Here is an 18,502-nt window from a genome sequence, read left to right as displayed (position 1 = left end):
TTCACTAAAATGTTGCCATATTTAATTTTTGGAACCTTTTTTGTTTTAGTTAAATATATTTCTAGTATATTCATACTTAGGAAAACAGTGACACTGTAACTAACCTTTACTGCAAGTACATGAACAATTGCTTGCTATGAACGGAAGATGTACAGAAGATTGAATACCGCTAGTATATCCCACAACTTCATCATTTAGGATACTTCTATCGAACTGCAACAGCAATGGTGCATTTCGCAGTTTATCTCTTACATAGAGGTCTAAATGTGTCCACAGGTATCGGAGGAGAGCAGGCTGGCTGCACTCAACGCCACGGACTGGGACGTACATCGTGCCATCAAACTGTGTCGTCTGGACGCGCTACTGCCCCCCGAACTGTGTGCTGACAGTGTAGCCAAGCTGACGGCTCTGTACGACTCAGGGTGGGAAGTAGCGCGCGCCGCAGGAATGTTGCTGGCTACCCTTGCGCCACAGGACGACGTCACGCAGGTCTGACTCCAGCGTACACACTTGTTACTGTACGGATCTAGATTGAAAATTATGAGTGAGAACACGTTGTTTGCTGAGAAAATAAGATTATTGTTTCAGAGTTTGATGATTACGTTAGAATTCTACATTGTAACCTTTTATAATTGCAAATTTTGTACCGAATATAATGGATAATTTTTACTTGACTTTCATGTGCAGAACAAAACGTCTTTCACACAAATACTCTGTTATGTAAAAAGTATAATTTCAGTTTTGATCTGTTTTAGAGAAAAAAATAGGGATTCAAACTGTTTAGGTAATTAGAAAAATGTGTTGAGTAAAGTACTAAAGACAATTATTTTTTAAACTAAAAAATTGTTTTTAATTAACAAAACTACAGTGATTATATGTTTAAACTACTGTTTTCAAGAAAACATGTGCTTAGATATTACAAATAATCAAAAATCCGTCTTTTTGCATCACAATATTTATAAAAGTTTGAACAAAACTTTTAAATTTTTTCAGAAAGTGTCGTAAGACAGTTTCCAACCAAACCTCTTGTAGTAGAGTTGCACTAGAGACCATGCTCAGGTAAGGAAGAATAAGAGACCCCGCTAGTGCGGCTGTTGCTGAGGTTGTGCTCAAAAATAAGACAGGGTTGTGAGGTTTAGTGGCTGTAAATTGAAATTATACTTTTAATACCATGAAATATATTCTGATACAGCAAATATTTGTAATTTACCTCTTTTATCTTCTATGTGCATTATTGCATCAGTATCATTACAGTACAGCCGCATGTATCCGAACTGAGTGGATAGTCTTAAGATAAGTAAATGTGAGATGGTAATAATTAAAATCTTAATGTAAAATATAAAATTTTGTTTTATGAAAAATATAGATAAAGGCTATACAGTAGTACACACATTGTTTTACATTTTTGGATCTAAAATATGTTGTTCTTTATCTTTGTCTTTGTTATTTTTGGTCATGATTTAGAAATACGAAACGGTGACTTTCTCATTGTGAAACTTTGTACTTTGAAGTAACTTTAAACCTACCTCATAATAATACGGCACATACGGTTGAAATCTACCTCATCACCATTTTGTGATGCAAGCGACTTGACTAATTACTTAAGTATCTGAACTTTTGTAGAGACAGAAGGATGAAAATGTTAGTTTTAGCATGATCGAAATAGCTTCTAAAATTCAAGCGTATGGAGAGAATCATCGAATCACACAGAGCATTTTCTACCTCATTTTTGTTTTATTAATGCACATTTTACTGTAAAATATACATGGTAAATTATTGCATTGTATTTTTAATTACATTTCTATAAATATATATATTTAAACTTAGTTTTTTTTTTCGGCCTTTAACGTAAGATAGTGGTATCACTGTTCCATGCAGAATAAAATGGAATGTCTGTCAAATTCGGCAAGTTTGGAAACTGTGACTGTACTGTATTTTAAATAATTTATTTGTAATGTCAAGTTGAAATCATAATAGTTCTTAAATTTTTATTATCAAATAATAGTATTAAATTAAGCATAAATATTAATAGGTGGTCGTTTACAAGTCTTAATAATTAAATTGTATTTGCATGTAATTTTTATTTTTTATATTTATACGTCTTATTAGTTTATGTGAAAGTTATAATTCCTATTAATATATTTAATATGTAAGCTTTACTCCTACCTACCTACCTACTAGTACGTTAATATTGTTTGGGCTGTAAGTACTTACGTTGTTTTCTATATTACGCTCTCTTTTCATTTTGTGATCTGTGTGAAATGTTGCATTTCTTTTATAACAGTGTACATATTGTGTAGATATTATTTTTGTATATAAGATTTATAACGCAAAAACCTAATTTACTCTGTAGCCAGACATAATTTATAACGTTTCTGATATTATTATTATTATATTTTAGTAAGACCCATAGGAAAGTGTGCCTGTATTGATGTAAGCTCATCGACTATATATAAGATTGTCTGATGCAAAACTAAATGAAAAAGTCACTTTTGTTTAATTTATAAAATTTATGCACATTTTAAAATTCATAGTACACAAGCCTGCACTGAAAATACCGTATGGATTTTTATAAGACATTTATAGTAATTTTTTAAATAATTATTGTTACTAAGTGGAAGATTGTTACAGCAAAACATTGTTGCAAATTGAAAAATGGAAAAAAAATATTGTGAACATAAATTGTATATTAAACTATTGTATAACTTGTTTTTGTGCTCTTTTAATGTTTTTTACACAATATTGTGCCTGCTCGTACTATTTGTGTGCATTTAATAATGTTAAATTCTTATACAGTGTTATATCTGTGTATTTCCCAACTAGATTATTAGTATTACATAGATTTGTGTTCAGTAGTAGAGCATGTAATAATTATTGGTTCGCTTAGTATAAATTTAACTTTAACGCAGAGTCAAATATAATCGATTTGTAGATATATTTGAGTGACATTTTGTGTAGAAATTAACATTAATTTGTTTTATAAGCTTTTAAAATAAATTAGGCATAAGAGAAATCTAAACCATTGATTAAGTTAAATATGTATTAATGTGAAATTCTAAATTTTCTTATAAATGTTAGATTAAGGAAAAACACCATGTGGATTAACGTTTTGTATATTAGGCATTTAAGAAAAATATGCCATAACGATTTTATATATAACAAAATCAGCTCAAGTTTGGAAATGTATAAAATTGTACGGAAATTGATTAACTACTGAATCACTTAAGAAAATTATAAACTAGTTTTAGATTAAGTTTCTTGTTTCTGCTGTTTGTAATGGATCTAAGGTCGGAGGCTAGCCTTAACGGGGATCGGTGCTTTTTCTACTTGGTGATAGGATATTGCAGTTCATTGTCATAACATAATTTCCCATTTTCAGTTGTAGTACGTAAAAATATAAAGTCCTGTAATATGTTACTTACGTTTCTGTTTCATAATTTTAGTCATGTTCATATAATGTGGTGTAAGTATATTTTACTTTCAAATTCCACTATAAATGTATTATTTCTCCTTGAAAATTAATATTTATAGAACTTAAGTAATTAATGAACTAACCGTAAATTTTAAAAGATTTAACCTACCAAAAATTGTAAAAAAATGTACCGTACATAATAAATTTCTCAAAACCGCTTATTTATTTCTAATAGTTAGCTATAGTTAATTATCATGCATTTATTGAATCAGCAATGCAATTAGATTATTTGAGTTAACTAAGATTGTATTGTATGAGCTGAGGTCGGGTAACGGAAGTGGCCCGAGGTTTATACCTCGTAAGTGTCAAAGGTCTAGTCTAGCTTTTGTAATCGAAACGAACCAAGACCAGTCTGTACCAAAAATGTACTGGCTTTTCAAAAACATTTTTATAAAATATTTTTATATTATTTATTGAAATTATATTTTAATACTTTTGGATGTGATGTGAAATGTGTTCCTATTTGTCACTTGTGTTCAGTGCATGAGGTTAAATAAATAAACAGATGTAAATAATTAGAGTTGTTTATTACCAAAGTCACTGGTGGGGGGGGGGGGGGGTGGGGGGGGGGGGGGGTGGGGGGGGGGGGGGGTGGGGGGGGGGGGGGGTGGGGGGGGGGGGGGGTGGGGGGGGGGGGGGGTGATGTAACTCACACAATGGCCGTAGAACTGATGCGAGAATGTCGCGCACGTAATGTGGACTGCATCACTGCACCATACGAGGCTGATGCGCAGCTCGCTTACCTCAACCTTGCAGGGATCGCTCACATCATTATCACTGAGGACTCGGACCTGCTGCTCTTCGGCTGTACTAAGGTGTCAAATTTAGAACTTGTACATAATGTACTTGTAGAAAAGCATATTTAATTTAAAATAAGACTTTTACCATACAACCTGAAACGTTTTTGAATTGTAACTAAAATTGAAATATTTCATAGATGCGCATTAGTTCTGAATTTCGAAAAAATTCCTAGTATTATTAATTTCTTTAAAGGTAGTTTTTGACAGTTAAAGTATTATGAAGGTAACAGGTTTTTTTCAGACATTTGTCATTGTTTAGTGATGACAAGAAATCAGTAACTTTATAACAGGATTTCGGACATTGTCGATCGTTATATGTTAAAAAAGGTAAAAAACAATGTTTTGATGATTGGAATGCATCGTCTTCATCAGGTGGGGGGGAGGTATTAATGCAATAAAAAATAAAGAACAGAAAGAAGAAAAAAAGGAAATAAAAGGGTTCAAACCAAACAGTTGCTTGGAGTCTAGTCCAGGCATTATCACTGCACAAAATGCAAGGCCCAAATCCTCAAAACGTTGTGTTATACCGTTTGCAACATATAACGATGGCAAATGTCCGAAATCCTGTTATCCTTTCAAACCTTCCATGGTCAATAACAAACATTAAACAAAGAAGAGTAACACTATGTTTTGAGATATGGAATCTGATGTCTTTCTCAGGTAGATAACTAACCTAACACATAAGTTCAAATAAACAAATAATTTCAGGAGCATTGTGACTCACGTCAGGAATAGATCGTATAACCAACCACAAAACTTTTTATATTTGTGTACTTTCAATCTCAATTTTATAGTTCCTTTTGACAAATGTGAACATGTTTCCTGTTTTTTGACTATACCTCATGCATGTAAATCTGTGCCTTATGGGTAATAAAGACTGATTCTTGATTCTTTTCTTGATTCTTGATAACAGACTTTGGAACGTAATGTTACTGGTCTTGTACCATTGAATATTGGCAAATGTTCAAAAAACCTGTTATCTAAGATTTTAACTAATCCACGTGGGTGTTATTGTATGTATATTGAAAATAAAAAGGATAAAACATTTAAATTTTGAAGTAATCAATCAAAGCCATATTTTTAAAAATTTTATTTATTTATGGTAAGAATCACAATAGAAGATTCTCTTGGATCGGAGTAGAGAAAAACTTTTCATTTTAAAAATTGTTAAAGACCAAGTGTATTATATTTTAGTCCAAAGTTTTTCCAATATTAAAAGATGAAAAGTCTTGTTTTAAATATACTTTATTTTGAACCAAAATAGCACCAGACAACCTCATTAAACTTTCTAGAATCTTTTGGTTGTTTGGAAATACTACTTTATGTAAAGTTAGAATGTTTGTGCCATATTTTTATCACTATTTTAAACTAACTACAATTTTTATTGTTTTAATGTAAGAATTGTGCCTAATTCAACTGTTCTCGTTGGTTAATAGGTAATATTCAAGTTGGACCTAAGCGGTAACGGCCTGCTGGTAGAACAGGAGAGACTACACCTGGCGATGGGCATCAGTCCAAGCAGTTTCAGTCTGGACAGGTTCCGGCACATGTGTATCCTCTCCGGATGTGACTATCTGCCTTCTCTACCCAAAATTGGTTTGGGCAAGGCTTGCCGCTTCATCAAGAGCACAGTTGACCCCGACATACACAGGGTATGTCAATACCACAGATAAACCCAGATCATCTGAAATGGGTCAGGATCTCTGTTTGTATAGAGGGCATTTTTCCAGAAATTATCAGCAACCTTAGAGTCACAAAAGTCAGAAGTTATTGATTTCTTTAAAGAAATGGTTTAACATTGTTGCAAAATCTCTAGATAGTAATCTGATTCTTCAGTATCAAATAAAATTTCTCTAAACAATATACGAGGGTTGTTCAATAAATAAAGACAGACTGTGTCTATAAAACATTTATTATTTAATTCTGATCTACATCAAATTTTTCACCTTCAAAGTATTCCCCATTAAGTGAAATGCACTTGTCCCAGTGCCTTTGCCATGCCTGGAAAACGTTAGAGAAGCCATCCTTTGACATGTTCTTCAGGATCACCTCCAAAGCCTTTACTGCTTCCTGTTCCTAATCAAAACGACGTCCCTTTAATTCCTTTTTTGCAGTAGGAAACAAAAAAAGTCACAGGGCGCAAGGTCAGGACTATAAGGTGGGTGGGGCACGACCTTAATGTTTCGTTTGGCCAAATATTCTGTCACAACGTGTGCAATGTGAGGCCGCGCATTGTCGTGATGAAGTTTCCAGTTTCCTCGAAGTTCTGGACGCTTTTGAGAAATGTGATCATTCATTAATGTAGCCAAAACTTGTTTGTAATAGTCTCCATTGATTGTCTGTCCACGTGGAACTGAATGAGTGTACACCATTCCTTTATAGTCAAAAAAAGTAATGACCATTGCTTTGTTTGCAGATTTGGTTGCCCTAGCTTTCTTCGGGCGACCTTCATTTTTTTCTACCCACTCAGTGCTTTGGATTTTCATTGCAGGGTCATACTGATAAACCCAGGACTCATCAGCAGTGATTACACTCTTCCACCAATCCCTATCTTCTTCAACGAACCGCTTCCACTCAAGGCAAACATCGACACGGTTTTGTTTTTGTTCAGGTGTGAGTAAACGAGGAATCCAACGAGCACACACTCTAGACATGTTAAGATTGTCTTTTAAAATTGTGTGAGCACTACCTACCGATATGTCAAGGAGTTCAGCAATCTGTCTGACGGTCAGACGTCAGTCGGTTTTGATCATTGCCGCTGCTGTATTGATGATTTCCTCAGTGAGAGCAGTAACTGGGGCACCATCTCCTCCCTGCAACTCTGGGTCCTCTCTTCCCTCCTTAAAATCTTTGAACCAGCAAAAACAGGAAGCACGAGACATTGCGTCATCCCCAAAAGCTTGCTTTATGTCTTCATAAGTGTTAGTCGCAGTTTTGTTGAGTCTAACACAAAACTTAATCGCATATCGTTGTTCACGGCAAACTGGACATGATAAAACGTTGGAGGCGGCACTTACCAAGCTGATGTTCAAATGAGCACTGATGGCTTTGTGATAGAGATAAAGCAATTCAATGTCTGTTGGTAAACAATAGGGTCCAAAGGTATTGGAAAAACCTGGCATCATGTCTTATCAGAGCAGTATGGGGAAATCCCGGGCCCAGTCTCAGTCTTTATTGAACAACCCTCGTAAATAATCTAAAGTCAGATTTGTATTGAAAATGTATAAACTCATTATCACTAAACTGAACTTTTTCTTTCTAATTATCTTTTTGCTTCCTCTATTTTGCATTCTGACTTATTTTCAACCAAAAAGTAAATGTTTTAAAACTAACCCTATGTTGCAAAGTATTAGTCTATTTTAATTTTCTTTTGTTTAGGGTTTGTATGTGAAGTATTCTGTTTGTCCATGATTTTATCTACTAGTTTATTTGTATTTTTTTATAGCACAATAAAAAAAGACTACTTACACTTAACCAGTACACACACATAGTCTATATTAGACGATGTCAATGATCATACATTGAAAAACACATGTTTACACCATAAATATAAAGTAGCATAGATTATATGCATAAATGACCTAAAACGGCCATATAAAAATAATCAAATACTTATGATAATTGTAAAATAACTCCACATGACGAGACAAATGGGAACAAATTCCATAATCTGATCAGCTGATGACATGATCAGTTATGAAACAGATTATTTATAGCATATTATGATGCAATCGGTTTTTATTTATTTGATTTTTAAGAGAAACTGATTTCCTTTTTAGCCTTATTCTCCTGTTCCTCATCGGCTACTGGCTTGTATGAGGATGTTATCATACAGAATAAGGGGAAGAGTCGGTACAGTACGAGGTTGACTATATTGATACAAGTTTTACAAAGACAATTTGAACTTGTGCTACCTCTAACTCAAATCCAAAACCTGACAGACCATGTTCCTACAGGTCCTCCCAACATAGTTCTAATTTTTGACAATAGAGTACTACACTAAACAGGGGCTTGGAAGTGTTAATTACCAATATTCTCACCTGATACGAAAGGCTGAACCGGTTGTGACATTTGATTGTTAGAATAGAAAGGCTTACCATTCAGGGAAAGAGTGAAGGGTTTGGTAGCGTTACGTAGTAGTAGGTTTTAATGCACATACTGTACAAATATAAAGTAAAGCAAGTTCTTTTAATATCAGAGTTTAAGAAATGTAATATGCAATTATAACTTTTCAGCCACCGAGAGAACAATAGCTTCCTTTATTCACTACTTTGGATTATAAACTTTTATTCTCTCTGAACTGTTTTAAGTGGCAATTTAAATATACGAGGAAGAATTTACCATGACTGTATTGTACTTATATGTATTAAAAGTAGCTATCTGTTTGTCATGACTCATTGAGACTCAAACCATAAACACTTTTTTGGTTTGATAAATGTGTTTGAATGCAGGTTATTTTTTTACAGGATAGGGTTAATCTTCTTTCTTTTGAGTCATAGAACATACTGTTTTATTGTTCACTGTGATCTCTTATCATTCTGTTTTTGAGAATTGTTTCCACAATTGTTGGCCAAGTGATAGCCCCAATTGTAAAAACCACATTTCTCTGTGCTGTCTGAGACGGATTCTTGTGGTTTCAGTAGACAATTTTAGATTATACTTGTACTGACGTGTACATATTTCAGGCTCTGTCACGTCTGGGAGGCCACTTGAACATGAATATTGTGGTACCACTGGAGTACAGAGATAAGTTCATGGAGGCCGATGCAATGTTCCGTCACCAGCCTGTGTTCGACCCCCTGCGGAAGAAGCTTGTTCCACTGACCCCTCCGGCACCAGGAGCTCCCCCACCTCCCCTGCTCTCCCAGGAGCCACTAGATGAAACGCAACTGCTACAGCTCGCATTGGGTAATCTCGACCCCTTCACTCTGACTAAAGTCGATGACTGGAGCCCTGACAAACCCATGGTATGTAATAGTAGAAGCAAGATACCATTATTTTTACTGAATAAGAGATAACATAATAATAATAATAAACAGTTTACTTTGTAGCAAATTATGTAAAAAAAACATGAATAACATGGTTTTGATGGTTGGTAGAACTGACTAATAAAATGAATGTATTCATTAATCCTAGAGCTGGCAGTGGCCAAATACCTTTTCAGGCCATTCTTCAAATCCGTCAATGGATATCTTTTGTTCTCTCCCACATTATGTAATGTTAGTGTTGAAGTAGTTAATTAATTATTTGGTTGCAATAAAATTCATATACTTGCAAAGATAAAGAATCATACTTCTCAGTAATATTTAATTTTGTTAGGTGTTCTTTTATTTTTAGTTTCTTTTACAGGTGTTGTATCAGCAAAAACTAAATTTGTAGATGTCATATATTTATTTAGTAAAGATTTTGTTTGTGTAGCAGGAAATGATTATATTGGGATTTACCATTAAATTACTTATTTCTTAGAAACAGCATAAACTTTTAATAAAAATAAAACAATTTATTGTTTTATATTGTTAAAAAATTATGTATAACATATTAGTTTGGAAAATGTTCCAAACAATTGGTTGAGCTTTTAAAATAAATCTTGATAAAATTATGTATGGTTAGCTTATACAATTTGCTACAAAGATTACACAAAACTGTGTCAATAAATAATTTAAAGCTATCTAAAAACTAATTTAGGCAAACACCATGTAACTAAATAAAACTATTTGTCCAAAAAAGATTTTTCAATTTATGCTTAAAACTGACTAGATATGCTACAAATAATTTATTATTCATTGAGGTTGATATATGTACTTTATGGCACTTTTCTTGAAGCTTTCTCTCAAATGTGGTTTTAATTATTTCTAAATAGAATTGTTTCTGAATTAGGAAACATGTGTTGATGAGTTAAAACCAATTACTAGAAGACTTAAAATATGAACATTGTATGAGCAGAAGGCCGAGGGCCGCAGCAATGGCTGGAACGCGAGGCTGATCGCCCCGCACAAGAGTATCTGGTCGGCAGACTACAAGCCTCAGCCAGTGGTGACCCAGCAGCCTGACCCTTGTCAGGTCACGAGGTCATCCACCTCTGGGAGGATCGTGGAGAAGAGTGTGGAGATCCCAAAGTTGTCGGCTAAGCGTCCATCTCAGAGTAAGTTTGTTTTATATATAGGTCATCATGGCATTGGTTGTGGTACCACTTTCAAATGTTAGATCTCTTCTATAATAACATGTTTGCTGCAGAAAAAATTCCCATTACAAACATGCTACAAAACTAAAATTCACCATTTTCGTTCAGTTGGTGCTATTCTGGTTTATCGTGCTATAAAATCATCTTATTAGATGATTTTAAGTTCTTACGCGTAAGTAACCGAGTGGACTGTCCAGACAGTAGGCCGCATTTTTAGCAAAAGCGTATTTTAAAATATACATATAAATTCATAATAACTTGCTAGTTCTAATTAGCAATATCCTAAAGGACCAGAATTGTTTCGGGTGACCTTGTTGATTTTCATATGGTTCTGTCTCTAAGCTAAGTAACTGTCCAGAGAGTGATCCCGCACATAGTGTATAATGTGTAATAGTACGGTGCAGCTCAACATACAGTCCCACGTTATGTATAGAAAGTACCTATACTGTAGAACAAGTCTGAAAGCTTTCAGGGATCTGCAGAAAGATTGCAGCATGTGACAGGCAAAAAAACAAAGAGCTGAGGTGTTGGTAGCACAACTGTCTCGACAGCCCTCCGAAGTTTTGGTGAAAGACACGCTAATGTCCAGACAGTAACCTGCAGCGAACATATTCTTCCTTGTAATACAAAAGAAATTATTATTGAATCAGAATGACACAGTTTTAAATTACTTTCCAAAAATGTAATTTTATTCTGTGGTTCAAATATGTTGAATACTAGCAGTTACCTGAGGTTTCGCACACAATTTAGGCTTTGCACATGTATGGACACATTCACAGGTCTGAGAAGCCTACTTCTATCAAAAGACAACTACAATGAATTTAAAAGAATTTATAGTAAAAGTTAGACAGTAACTTTGTCATTGATATCAGCACTACAGTACCAACCAGACACTGCATACTTAATATTAGCTCAAATGTAAAGTTAAAAGCTTTGTTTTACTAAAACTTTTGTTTTTGTCATTTTGATATTTTATTACTCTGTGCCCAACAACGGTTGCAGAAAAGGTCTTAATAAGAAGTGTTGTTACTATCAAGCTTACTCTATGCTTTTAAGACTATAAATGTAAACAAATTGAAAATAATTGTTTAATTAATTAAACATTGGTCATCCTGTCATAAAACAATGCTTACACAGAACAGTTTATAAAATTTAACAGGCTCTTTCAATTAATAACAATTGTAGGTTGTAATGCACCTTTAGAGACCAAAATGTAATTTTTCACTACCTTTAGAATCCAGTGAGACATAGCACAGAGGAATGTTTAAAATTAGGAATAGGCCTATATGTTAACCAGGGACTCTAAGAATGTCCATGTAAAATTTTAGTACAAGTGGTCCAGTAGTTTTAAGTAATTAAGTAAAACACATACACATAGATATTATTATATTTTTATATTATGGTACAGACTTACTAGACAATGTAAACTAGAGCATAAAATATAAAAACTTTAAAATTTAAGCAAAAATTGTTATATTTACTGGAGGAAATTCATTAGAAAGTGTTTGTAGGTTAATCTCTTTTGTAAAGATGCATTGTATAATTTATGTACTTTCTTTAATTCGTTTACATATCAGCTTGGTTTGATATTTTATATTTTTGACTTTATATAATAGTGTAATGTGTTTTGTGTAATATTAACTAAAAAATGTTTGAATTGAAAGTTGTAGTATAAGTACACATAGTTCTCTTGAGTAAAGCAAGCAAACATTTCAAAGTAGATTGAAACTTCCAAATCATTATTCAGCTTGTTTGTAATCCAGTGTTATCCTACAAATGCATTTGTCGGATTTATTTTCCATTCTTTGAGTACTTAGGAGGTATTTGTACCAGAACAGGCTGTAAATTTATTAACTTTGATTGAAATTTTGTAGCTACAGAAGAAGAGTTGAACTCAATACGCTCCCAATTTGGGATTTCTCCTCAACCGACCAAGAAGCCTCGCCAAAATGCCGAAGATATCCTGGATCTCTTGGACAAGACGGACCACACACCTCCAAGGTCAGATGAGACTCAATCCCAGCTGTTGGAATCACCAAGGAAGACAAACCCGAATCCATTCACTAAGACAACACCCTCTAGTGCCAATAAGTTCAGCGGATTGTCGAAAACTAGCTCAGTTCAGGCGGACTCCTGTCAGTGGATCAAATGTACAGAGCAGGTATCGTATTTATTTTTATGTTATAATAGATCATATAGAAGATTTTTCATGTTGATTACTTATTTTTGAGCTGATACAACTGAATTGAATTCAGAATGTGTTGTACAAGAACTGACCAGAAAGTAATAAATATTTCCAACTATATTCCAACTACAATACATTATAATACCTTGTGTGTCATTTAATGATACATTAACCCTTTCCGCTCGGATGGGCAGCAGTGCTGACCAAATATGGCTTCTCGTAGGCTCGTATTATTTTAGCGCGTACTGTCCACTCAGATCGGATGGGCAGCGGTGCTGTCCACTATGGCGCCCGCGTGCACACAGCAGCCATGTCATTGTTGCGTCCCCACCAGCTCGGATTTATTTTCGCCGCGTCATTGATACTGTGCCTTTTAAAAAGTTAAATGGATTTAAAGGTCCAAAGGTAAATAATAATGTAGTCGAAAAGTATTACAATGGAAATGTTATATTTTTATAAACTAACATGAGTTACAATGAGTATTAATAATGTGACAGTAAATAATTATAACATGATAAAAAATAAAATTGAACTGCTTATTATTGTTACGAATACAAATTTAACTGCAGGCTAGTTGTCATCTTGTTGAAATATCTGAGATGAATGGTACTTTTCAAAACAAACAAAGAAGTGAAGACCAGGCTCATTATCACAAGTTTTGCAATAAAACTCCACTCTTTTCCTGGTGCCACCTTGTGCTCTGCTGCTACACACGACGCAATCCTTCACTTTTCTACCTTCAAGAGGATATGGTAGATGAAGTTTCCCATTTAGTCAGGAAATGTCTTGCAATTGGGATGGTCTTCCTTTTTTATTTGTGTTCCTTACATCGCCAACAAGCTCTAATACCATTAATTAATAATAATACCACTAAAACCAGATATTAATACTGATATATTTACACTCTTATTTACAGTCATATTTACACTGATATCTACAATACTTCATTTACACTAATATTTAATAAAATTGCACAATATTAAGAATAATAAACAATCCGTTCTAATAATGCATACGTAGGTTAACTCACTAGTGACAATGTGGTTAAAAGCGTGCTAAAACGAAAGCCTAGAACGCAATATTGACCAGATGATCAATTTCCAAGCTTTGTAAAGAAACAGCTGATTGATCTTAATGCGTTGTATTATAAAAAAATACGTCAGAATAAAAAAAAAGAGTTTATAACCTGTGGTCAACGCTGCTGTCCATCCGAGCGCTAGTAGGATTATTCAACCTACAGCACAGCTGACCATCCGATCTCTGAGGACGGCAACTCTAAAAATAAATGTGCGCGCTAGAGGAAATGGCGCGGTGGCCAACACTGCTGCCCATCCGATCTCTGTGGACATTCTAACATTACCGCTCCGAGCGGAAAGGGTTAAAACATAGTCAAGTTGTAAAAATATACCCAGAATATAGTTGGTTTCATGAAATTCTTTTAAATGTAAGATATGGAATATTCAAAACGCCAATTGGTGTTTCCCACATCGTTAATTCAATAATTATTTAATTGGTTATTAATTTTTAAACAATTTTGCTTTCAGATATTTTAATAGTCAGCCTGTCAAAAATATTAATGAAAATGAATCCAAGACAAACACCCTTAAAGATCTCAGTAACGTTTTAGAGAATCAGGTGCCAGAAACTGGCAAAATGCATATTGCGAACCATGTAGAAAAACTTTCTGATGGAAAAATCAGTTCCTTGATTGAAGACTCGAGCGAAGATATCAAGGAGGAAAGAAGTGATTTAGGCCAAACAGATGGAAAAGAGAACTGCTCAGAGGCTGTGAAGCCCAGGCGTGAAAACACTTTTAAATGGAAGCCTTCTCTAGCTGACATGTTTGGGTTTAAGAGCAAATCTTTGCCTTCATCTCCGTCAGTGCAGAAGAGTTTCGTGAACCCTTCAAAAGATGAATCAGATGCTCAAGAGGAATCTGATTGCTCTCAGAATACTCAGTCAAGCGTAAAGGACACCAAACCTACAAGTCGAAACCCGTTTGCTAAAGTGAAGAAATTGGATGACTGTACAAAAGTGGAAGAGGAGAATGATCGTTCAAGTAGTTTGGGGTCTCAGGGATTCTCCTTAAGTCCAGACTCTCAGTCGGACGTGTTAACACCGGACACCTTTAGTGAGGTAAGTCTCAAGATTCTTAATTCACAATTGTTTCTTCTTTACAAATTTAATGTTTAATATAGTAATATAAATGGTGTCATGTTTTTAAAGATTGGAATAAATCTGAAATGAAATTAAATATGCCTTTATTTAAGAGGCGTAAAATACAGGCCAAATCTCACCAAATATAGGATACAAATAGTAAATGCTAGAAATATTTTCCCCAGTTTTTGAAAAATTATGTTTTTTATTTTGTAAAGAGTGAGCATATTATAAAAAACCAGATAAGACAATGTTGATACAATTTTTATAACTATACTGCATTGACCAAAACAAAAAGTTTCAAATTTCTCTACGAATTATTACTCAAAAGTTATAGCAAAATTTAATAATTTAAAATAAATCCTGTATTAAAATTATGATAGAAATCATACTGATTAACTGTCTCTGTACGAAATTACTCATTATTTAAATTAAATTTTATAAATTTGTAAAATGATCAATAAAAAATAATTTTTAATATTTTCATAAAATCTATTCTTAATTTGTTATGATATATGATATTTATATGATAGTTTATATTAGTTTTACTTTAATAACAGTTTTTTGGTCAAAAATTCAGATCTAAAAAGGTTTAATTTTGATGTCAAGAAATGTAGAGGACCCAAAAGACGATGTCTCATTCATTATATGATCACGTGTTTGTGTATATTTTGTCTATTCTATTTTTACTGTTCTGGCATACACAAACCCAACCAGTGCTTGATTTAAAGAACAATTTAAGATATTTAATTATAAATATCAATGAAAATCAAAATACAACTTTTCAGTTTTCATTAAATACTTTCACTTTGGATTATGACTCAACTTTCGCTTCCGTGTAAAATCGTAATTGTACTTATTCAAACTATTAAGGTACATCTTGTTATGAATTCATTTGCGTTTTTTATGTTTTAAAACTTGTGATCTCAAAAATTAGTTATCTTTTGTTTGGGTATTACATGCCTGAAACTATGTAGGTTGCTGTCAGATGAATTCAGAATCAGAACGACCGAGCTAAAGTACGTAAACTATTTCTGTAATTAACAGCGATATGGATTTAATTGTTCTGAAATTATTCATTACACATTTGAATAAGTAAGAATTAATTGTTGCTATTTTCTTTGTCTAATATATAATATTTAAATAAAAACTATGATGAGCGCCGACATATTGCAGGAGTCTACAGCAAGTATCACACCTCGACGTCAAGTGAAGGTGGGCCTAAGCAAGCGACAGAGCACTGGTTGCCAGAAAAGTCTGCTGTCCATGTTCGCCTTCAAACCTAGGTAAGCGATGCTTATAGTGATTTTTAAATTGCACACTAAACATTGAAACACTACCCATACAAAATGAAATATCTGATAATGGAACTTTTGAGAGCAAATCAGAACAATAGTTTGGTTTTTCCAGCAAACACTGATTTGATGCATTCACTGGAAGGAATCCGGAATTAATATCAAGAGATGCCTGTACTAGGCACTCTGTGTTATGTATCAGTTTATTTAATTGAGAAGATGATCAAATATAATAACCTATGTGTTGCCTGGATCGTGCTTTATGTAGAGGAAAAACAAGTGGTAGTTGGATGGCACAATCTCTGGGTTGTACAGCAGGTCATCAAACTGCTCCCAACAAAACTGTTGAATCACCGTTTGAGTGTCAGCAGTTTGGGGCCAAACATTATCATTGAGCAACACAATTCCTTTGCTGAGCATTCCTTACCGTTTTGTTTTGGATTGCACATTGTATTTTCTTCAAGTCTCACAAAATCATGCTACATTAATGGTATTTACCTCTGGGATAAATTTCACCATTGATCAGTTCATCACTCGTCAAGATCATTTATGACAACAGAAAGCTGAGCACTCCGAGCTTAATCATGGACATTTTTTTTTTACCTTCCTTAAACATTCTAACACACTTACGATTCTTACTCATCGTGTCTTCACCGTAAACATGTTTAACTTTACTACAAATTTCAGCCGGTTTCACATTCCTTGCATTCAAACATTGAATTACAGTATGAATCTCACAGTCGGCAAGAATGATAATTGTCTTAAACAAGAAACGGAAGGCACAATGTTTTGAGCAACCAAACTACCAAAATTTTCGTTGTTTTTAGTAACAATCAATAACATTAGTAATTGATTGTAACAACAAATTCAGTGGCTGTTCAAATTAAGAGGTCAATGGACTAAGACCCTATTTTTAATTTGCTGTTTTAAATTGTAATCATACAAAGTCTTAAGCCAAGGTCCAAGGTGGATATTTTTTGTTCAAAATCTTCACGCAAAATAACTTGTAAGTAATTATGGGTTTTTTTTTCTAAACTATCACTGCTTTTATGATTTCAATAATAATAATAATAATCGAACTTTGTGACTTTTCAGGCCCAAGCTACAAAGGTAAGAAACTTTGTAAATTCTTCGCCCTTCACATTTCCTGAAAGATCGCAGCTGTTAAGTTTTTCACCACTGGATTGTACAATTAGTGTTACAGATTAGAATGTATCTTATTTAGTATTTATATCATTATGTTTGTATTATATGACTAAGTTATGTTATTGTTCATAATAAATACAATAAGTACGAGTGAGCTTATTTATTAGTTTCTCCTTCTATTATGGTTTACACTTCCAAATTTGACCATGCTGGATTGTGATTGTCAACAAGAATGTAAAGTGACATATGTTGAGTATGATGTCTCTTCAATTATTTGTTGTTTATTATGTAGTTTAGGAGATAATAAGAAGTAAAATTTTCTTGTGTTTATTGTTAATTATTTGTACTTTTTGTTTTACTTTATTAAAAACGTAGTTGATTTAAAGTTTCAAGTTAAACCAATCGCTATCAGCAAGTTTTAGTTTAAAAATGTAAATGTTCAATGATTTAATCAGATGTTCCCTCTAAACAATTATAATAAATTATATTTTCTTTGTCTTGCGAGTTGACTGTTATTATATTAATAATACAGATCGTACCACTTTAAAGAGCACCTTTCAAAAATATTATTTTATATTTCGGATGACAGATTTTCCATGTCAATTCTTGTCATCCTTATCATAATACTACTTGTATTACTTATTGCTGAATTGGTGCTGATCATGGCATTATTCTTTGTTGTATTACTGATTCTCATTTTGACACGGTTTCTTGTCAAAGCATTGATCCTAATCATGTCACTGTACCTTCTTGAGGCACTGATTCTTATCATATTACTGTATCTTGTTAGAGGCAATGATCCTGATCATGGCATTGCTCTTTGCTGTATTACTGATCCTCATCATGAAACAATTTTTATCAAAGCATTGATCCTAATCATACCATGGTACCTTGTTGGGGCACTGATCCTAATCATGGTATTGTTCCTTGTTAAAGCATTTAGAGGATTTTAAATTTCTGTTTTGAAAGTTAAATCAACTATTAAGATGTATGTGTGTCTTACTCTGGAGATTAACCCTCTCCCGGGCAAACGCCTCGAAACGCCTCGGCAGGGCGCCTGGCGCTAAAGTCCAAACGCCTCCAATCGCCTCCATCAACGCTCTCTGCTTTGTGCTGCTTTCTTACGATTGTTTGGGGAACTGATAATGGAAATATCTATTGGCAGTATCATTGTTGCCTTGTTTATTCATAGTTTTATGACTAGGGACGCTATCTAGGATTAATAATTTGAAACGGTTTATTCACTACTTCATTGACGGTGCTCTA

At 33.7% G+C, this 18,502-nt stretch overlaps 2 protein-coding genes across 3 annotated transcripts in view; both read left to right on the top strand.

Moving 5' to 3' along the window:
- LOC124359962 (activated Cdc42 kinase-like) overlaps positions 1-3,987 on the top strand; it is an 80,590-nt gene extending 76,603 nt beyond the window's left edge. The window contains exon 22 of the mRNA XM_046813159.1: positions 277-3,987. Coding sequence (XP_046669115.1) covers positions 277-495 — 219 coding nt within the window. The 3' untranslated portion in view covers positions 496-3,987. The remainder of the gene's footprint in view (positions 1-276) is intronic.
- A 133-nt stretch (positions 3,988-4,120) lies between these two features.
- Positions 4,121-17,386, top strand: LOC124359961 (exonuclease 1-like). Of its 2 annotated transcripts, XM_046813155.1 has the most exons (6): positions 4,121-4,287; positions 5,709-5,924; positions 8,958-9,239; positions 10,216-10,414; positions 12,328-12,614; positions 14,183-14,325. In XM_046813155.1, exons 1-6 carry the CDS (start codon positions 4,129-4,131, stop codon positions 14,189-14,191), a joined length of 1,152 nt encoding a protein of 383 aa, XP_046669111.1. In that variant the 5' UTR covers positions 4,121-4,128; the 3' UTR covers positions 14,192-14,325. The 2 variants fall into 2 exon arrangements, with proteins under 2 accessions (XP_046669111.1, XP_046669112.1); XM_046813156.1 differs by lacking the exons at positions 4,121-4,287; positions 5,709-5,924; positions 8,958-9,239 and adding exons at positions 15,972-16,081; positions 17,186-17,386 and having other exon boundaries at positions 10,278-10,414; positions 14,183-14,774.
- Positions 17,387-18,502: the final 1,116 nt, after the last annotated feature.

This window comes from Homalodisca vitripennis, chromosome 4 (assembly GCF_021130785.1).
Source record: "Homalodisca vitripennis isolate AUS2020 chromosome 4, UT_GWSS_2.1, whole genome shotgun sequence".
NCBI classification, from domain to species: domain Eukaryota; kingdom Metazoa; phylum Arthropoda; class Insecta; order Hemiptera; family Cicadellidae; genus Homalodisca; species Homalodisca vitripennis.
This window is presented reverse-complemented; position numbering and strand designations above follow the sequence as displayed.